The sequence below is a fragment of the Mizuhopecten yessoensis genome, unplaced genomic scaffold, assembly GCF_002113885.1.
Source record: "Mizuhopecten yessoensis strain PY_sf001 unplaced genomic scaffold, ASM211388v2 scaffold10829, whole genome shotgun sequence".
Classification (NCBI taxonomy): Eukaryota; Metazoa; Mollusca; class Bivalvia; order Pectinida; family Pectinidae; genus Mizuhopecten; species Mizuhopecten yessoensis.
This window is the reverse complement of record NW_018408742.1, coordinates 804,607-811,601: the sequence shown is the minus strand read 5'-3', so window position 1 is coordinate 811,601 and position 6,995 is coordinate 804,607. Positions and strand designations below refer to the sequence as shown.

The 6,995-nt window shown below is 36.5% G+C and overlaps 1 protein-coding gene across 3 annotated transcripts in view; it reads right to left on the bottom strand.

Annotated features, from left to right (window-relative positions):
• LOC110462739 (pleckstrin homology domain-containing family M member 2-like) overlaps positions 1-6,714 on the bottom strand; it is a 24,702-nt gene extending 17,988 nt beyond the window's left edge. For all 3 annotated transcript variants that reach the window (XR_002464311.1, XR_002464310.1, XM_021516868.1), the window contains exons 1-7: positions 6,560-6,714; positions 5,799-5,911; positions 5,029-5,138; positions 4,370-4,494; positions 3,967-4,029; positions 3,472-3,612; positions 886-2,072 (exon numbers count right to left, since the gene is read on the bottom strand). Coding sequence is in view for 1 of the 3 variants with exons in the window: in XM_021516868.1 (XP_021372543.1) it covers positions 886-2,072; positions 3,472-3,612; positions 3,967-4,029; positions 4,370-4,494; positions 5,029-5,138; positions 5,799-5,911; positions 6,560-6,631 (1,811 nt within the window). In the remaining 2 variants the exon portion in view is untranslated. The remainder of the gene's footprint in view (positions 1-885; positions 2,073-3,471; positions 3,613-3,966; positions 4,030-4,369; positions 4,495-5,028; positions 5,139-5,798; positions 5,912-6,559) is intronic.
• Positions 6,715-6,995: the final 281 nt, after the last annotated feature.

The following is a 6,995-nucleotide window of genomic DNA, read 5'->3' as shown; positions in this document are numbered from 1 at the left end:
ATGTTTACCTGACTTCCCCTATCGATGTTTACCTGACTTCCCCTATCAATGTTTACCTGACTTCCCCTATCAATGTTTACCTGATTTCCCCTATCAATGTTTACCTGACTTGCCCTATCAATGTTTACCTGACTTCCCCTATCAATGTTTACCTGACTTCCCCTATCGATGTTTACCTGACTTCCCCTATAAATGTGTACCTGACTTCCCCTATCAATGTTTACCTGACTTCCCCTATCTATGTTTACCTGACTTGCCCTATCAATGTTCACCTGACTTCCCCTATCCATGTTTACCTGACTTGCCCTATCAACGTTTACCTAATTTCCCCTATAAATGTTTCCCTGACTTCCCCTATAAATGTTTCCCTGACTTCCCCTATCAATTTTTACCTGCCTTCCCCTTTCGATGTTTACTTTATTTCCCGTATCAATGATTACCTGATTTCCCCGCTCAATGTTTACCTGTTTTCCCCTATCAATGTTTACCTGATTTACCCTATCGATGTTTACCTGATTTCTCCTATCAATGTTTACCTGATTTCTCCTATCAATCAATGTTTACCTGATTTCCCCTATCAATGTTTACCTGACTTCCCCTATCAATGTTTACCTGATTTACCCTATCAAGGTTTACCTGATTTCTCCTATCGATCAATGTTTACCTGACTTCCCCATATAAATGTTTACCTGACTTCCCCTATTGATGTTTACCTGATTTCCCCTATCAATGTTTACCTGATTTACCCTATCAAGGTTTACCTGATTTCTCCTATCAAGGTTTACCTGATTTCTCCTATCAATCAATGTTTACCTGACTTCCCCTATCAATGTTTACCTGACTTCCCCTATTGATGTTTACCTGATTTCCCCTATCAATGTTTACCTGACTTCCCCGGCCACAGTCTTCTCCTCCTCCTCCAGCACATTCCCATTCTCAATGTCAGTGTCTTCCGGCTCCTCCTCAAACATGTGACGGCCGAGGTGAGTATTCGTCTGGTTAATCATGTCGTTCACACGATCCTGCATCTCTGATGTTGCTGATTTCTGATTGGATGATGATGAATTTATTGCACTTTTCCCTACAATGTCTGTTTTGTCAGGAGAAGATGTAGTTACATTACCACAAGTCAGTATTTCTGGGGTTTTGTCGATGTGTTCATTCAAATCTACATCACTGGTGTTATCAACATTAACACTAACATCTTCAGTTCCATCTGTATTATCACAGGCTTGTGAGGTTCCTTCCAGTGGTTGTGAACATTTTTCATCAATAACCCCCAGTTCGCTTTTACTGGCTACAGTTTTACCTTTCTCCTCACCAATATCGTTTTTCACAGGCAAATCGTTAACAGAGGAAACAACTGCACTTATACTTTCACCGGATTTCGAAGTTGCAGCTAAATCTAATGCCTCGTGTTCGATGGATTCACTATGTGTGTTTTGAGAATCTTTATACACATTAAAGTAGTCGGACTGTGAGTTCTGTATAGGCGTGTGTTTGTATATATTATAGTCCAAATCCTCTTTACTCATGTCTACAAATGCAATGTTATAGTTTTCCATGACCTTAGTTTTGTCATTACCTCGATGTAGGAGGTTGGCATTTAAGGATTCCTGACTGCTCTCCATACCGTCCCCTGGGGAACGATCGGGGAGTTCACTATAATCTCTATCGTCAAAATCTAAAATATCTGACAAGCTTGGTTCCTGTGACAAGCACGAGTTCTGGTGTTGGATAGTGTCGGGACACGCTAGAACAGACACATCCTCCTGAAGTACTTCCTCTCGGTGAACTTTAGCGTGACCTTTTTTCACTGACTTTTTCTTTTTTCTACTTGATGACACACGAATGACTTTAAACTCCTCTTCCTGTTCCTCCAATGAAAGTTCGCGATCGTGACCTCTTGGAAAACTTGACCTTTTGTAGTCCACATGATTATCGCGATCACTCACCAATATCCCAGAGTCCACAGACCCGCCTTTAGACTGACCTGTATCTTCACTGTTCTGACTTTGTGTGTCAATAGCGTTACAACTTTTACCGGTATATTCCACAGCAGCAGTGAACGACTAGAAGGAATTCACATGGGATTATGAAAGGATGTTCAATTGTGAATTCATAAATATGATAATTATTTTAATGTTATATCTCATTTGCAAATATGAATAAAAACATTGTCGAGATAATAAGTGATCGAGTCTTTCAGGGATAAGAATAGTGTGTGCTTACAAAAATAGAAGGATTCGCAATGTTTTGTGTTAAATAACAAAATATGAAATTCCCAATACACATTCTTCTGATTTACTGTATTTATCAAGCAATAAGCCCATGCTTGGTAATAAGCCCACCAATATATATATTTCTGACAGGAAGAAATGCCAACGAAAGCTATTTCATTGTACTGTAATAAGACAATACTGCTTCTATCCTTAGGAGATTATATGTTGACCCCTAGGCTTATTGAAGGATAGATACAGTAATGAAAGATCTCTCAGAATGAATACAGCAGTCAGAGATCTCTTTCACATTAACTTTCATGTCTTCTATTTAAGACTTGCTTCCTCTTGTTTCTTATCTCATATCTCTGTTATCTCGATTTTTCTGACCCGAGATCTCCCATACACTTTCTCTTGTTTTAGATCCAAGATCTCCCATACACTTTCTCTTGTTTTAGATCCAAGATCTCCCATACACTTTCTCTTGTTTGAGATCCGAGATCTCACATACACTTCCTGTTGTTTTACATCAAAGATCTCCCATACATTTTCTCTTGTTTTAAATCCTAAATTTCCCTTACACTTCCTCTTGTTTTAGATCCCAAGTGTCACATACACTTTCTTTTGTTTTAGATCCAAGATCTTTCATACACTTCTTCTTGTTTTTAGGTCCTAAATCTCCCATACACTTCCTCTTAATTTAGATCCAAGATCTCCCATACACTTCCTCTTGTTTTAGATCCTAAATCTCCCATACACTTTCTCTTGTTTTAGATCCAAGATCTCTCATACACTTTCTCTTGTTTTAGATCCTAAATCTTCCATACACTTTCTCTTGTTTTAGATCCGAAATCTCCCATACACTTCCTCTTGTTTTAGATCCAAGATCTCTCATACACTTTCTCTTGTTTTAGATCCGAAATCTCCCATACACTTCCTCTTGTTTTAGATCCAAGATCTCTCATACACTTTCTCTTGTTTTAGATCCGAAATCTGCCATACACTTTTTCTTGTTTTAGATTCTAAATCTCCCATACACTTTCTCTTGTTTTAGATCCGAAATCTCCCATACACTTTCTCTTGTTTTAGATTCATGATCTCTCATACACTTTCTCTTGTTTTAGATCCGAAATCTCCCATACACTTTCTCTTGTTTTAGATTCATGATCTCCCATACACTTCCTCTTGTTTTAGATCCTAAATCTTCCTAACACTTTCTACAGGTCTTGTTCCTCTAATTGGCTCAGCTTACCATATTACGGCCCCTGGTCGAGGTGATACTGTCCATACTGCATAATGAGGCATGGTCATCGTCCTGAAGAGCAGAGTTAGCTGAACTCGTCCTTGACCGACTGCCTGGTGGGTAGGTGCCAAGATCAAGGTAGGGCACATCCTGAAATCAGAGTTTCATCAGGAGGTAAATAAAAAAGAACATTGCGACTATTTCTTAACAATTATCTAAATGAGGAATGTAGATTATAGGTTTAGGCTTAATTTCAATTTAGCAATTATTGACATCTAGATAAATCATAGCAACACACAAGTGCTCTGTATATCACTCAATTTACAGAAATATTTATTTCTGGAAATGTCTTCGGAAAAATTTATATTCTAACACAAACAAATTTGTTTATTTCACTCATTCTATCTCTAAAACATGTTCTTTTCCAAAGATATTTCAGGAAATTAATATTTTGACTACAGGGATAGTCCAATGGCTGGATTTGAATAATACTGTACCACATACATAGTCTAGATGGAAAATGGCGTACTCCAGTCCTGATGTCAGGGTCAGTAGAACGTTCATCCTCTGTAACATAATGTTATACAAACATCAGCTCCTTATTACAGTAAACATCTTAAAAACTACATAAAACCATTATACATTCAAATCAAGCAAAACAACTCATAACTTTATCAATTATCATTTAGCTTCCAACATATTTTTTGGGCTATTTCTTAGAGAAAATATACAATTTGTTTCATAAGGCAAATTTTGAGGACACCTATACCAAGAAATACTGTAGAGCTAACATTTAATGCAGCCACACTGCTTTATCTGACACCTGAGTATTCTGACATCCAACATAATGTAAACTGACAAAAAAAGACCTGTGTAACTGTAAGGTGCAGATAAAGATCATCCATACCTGTTCATCAAGGACAAATGCTTCGCGCACATAATGTTTCTTCACAAGCTTCTTGTTGTCAAGGTAACAACGGATGTAACTTTCAAGGACACATTCATTCAAGGTCATCATCAACCATGCCCTCCCTGATAAGAAGACCGAAGTGTCAAAATGTAATTGGGCGGGTGTTTCCTCTCCAAATAAATGCATGGTTATTTTGATTTTGTTTTTCAAAATCAGAATATTTCTCACTGATGCATGCATATTTATTAGAATGAACCACACATGGGAAACTTTTGTTTATCAATTTGTAATCTGGTAGACTGGTTAAAGAATTGTCAGTTTATCGGTAACATTTGCAAGTCTACAAGGCCTTATCCCTGAAAATGTTATATTTAAATGTAAGACAGGTTTTCAAATGCAGAAAAGTTTTTTAATGTAGAAAAGTTTTTAAATGTAGACAAGTTGGTCTGTCTGCATAAAGAAATGGATCATAGTCAAATGTGCATTTTTTATCCCTGTGTTGAAAGGTAAATACAGAGAATGTGACTGTATGTGTTTAATTATACCAGCTATACTTTCTGTGACTTGCTCTGCTAATTTCCAATACTGTATATCCCTATTTATCAAGTACTTCCAATATTTTACCTCACCCCAAGTATATATTTCACATGCCTTACCTCGCCCCAGGTCTGTTGTGATGTTGCGTAGACGACAGATCTCCTTGACAGCATCCTTCCTGGTGAACTCCTTCACAACTTTCCAGTAGCCATAGTTTATGTGTCTCAGACTGTAAACCAAACAGTATACTCTCAAATTTTGTTCCCAAAAACAGATTTTAATAACAGTTTTGATGCATGGTTTAAAGAAATGTATCTGGTCCATATTATTATTTTACTGCAAAAAATCAATATCATTTTACATGAATTATATTTTACTGTCTTGAAAGAATTCACTGTTCTGTTATAAAGTAACTCTGTTAACTTACGGAGTATCAGTTTGTTTTCTTTCCCTAAAGTATTGATTTTTACCTTCACTTTTTTATTGGAAATGCTACGCAAGCATTGTTTTAGTTTTGAACATGATGACCACAGCTATTTGACAACAAAAAAACAGAATACAAAATATTCAATATTTTACCAACCGTATCAAATTTTCACAAGATAAATGAAATAAAACACTGTTTAAGTTTATTTACCTTATAAAAGGTTAGTGTATATGGCATTTATCATATATCATATATATTGTTATTTTGAATTGCTATCTAGAACTGTTGTGATCAAGAAAAATGTCTGAATTCAATTTTGAAAAGATTAATACAATCTTTCCCTCACTTTTGGAGTATGACAGCAAAAATCTCAGCCCTTGGCGAAGCCCCCAGCTAGAAAACCACTCCCTGGGTTGAGATTTTTCTATCAAATTCATTATATTCCTGTCCTGGACAACTTACCCATGAAGGAAGACATGGTCAAAATTCTCTGTAAGTCGCTGACAGGGGCGGTCAGTATTGGTGAGAGTGACTGGGTCATCTCCACAGCCACATGCAACCTGGTATTCCTGGATCTGCAAAATACAATGCTCATATTAATACAATAAATTGGACGTTTACCAGAATGCATAAGCCCAAGTTTCCTCTATTCCTGACACCAAACTTAGACATTTGACAGAATTCATATGAACTCCGCATTATATTGGAGCAGCAATGTCTCACAGTCTGTGTCCACTAATATCCTATATATTGAATGGACTATATATAGCTAAATCTGCCTGTATAGCCAGATTTACCAGTTCTCTGGTACCTGTTTAAACAGCAGAAGACACTGAACACATGAACAATGCTCAATTTTGTGTAGATACAATAATGTATGTTTGAAGGTTTGATCATGGAAGAGATCTAAGTCAGTGCTGATATATATACTCTACCAATATATAGATGTTTTTTATAAATCTAATGATAGTTTTGAGAATAAAAGATCTATTCTAATCAAGACCATTGTGTCCCAACATTGTTTTAGAAACAGACATATACTTCTGAGATAGTAGTTGTACCGCGTAGTATTATTTCTGTATCCGCCTGTACTGTAATGGTACAGCAATCGAAGAAGGCTAATTGGTATCATGTGATGAGGGTTGACGACTGATTATCAGTCTGATACAGAGTTTGTCAGAATACAGTTCGAGTTCGTTCAATCACTTTGTAAGAAAGCTTACCGACTTGACTGACGTGGCAACACTTGCTACGATTCTGTCCTTTAACCGGAGACGTTCCGGTGCAGAAGCCATCACGATTAAAAACAGTTTTTCACATTGTTTTTGCCAAAAGATGACTTTCCTGTCAGCTGAGAACAGACACTTCCGCCTTCTGATGTTACTCAACACACGACAACAAAACCATCGAATTTCATTTTCTTTTTCTACATACTGATAATCTTGCCTCATATTATTAAAATGTTATTTAAGGAATGATTTTTATTTTTTCAACATTTATGAGGTCATAACAACAATGGGTTTATGGACATATTGAATGAATCGCGTTAGCGATTCATGTAAAATATGTCCAAAAACCCATTGTTGTTATGACCTCATAAATGTTGAAAAAATAAATATCATTCCTTATATTTACATTGACGAATCCTTTCAGTGGATC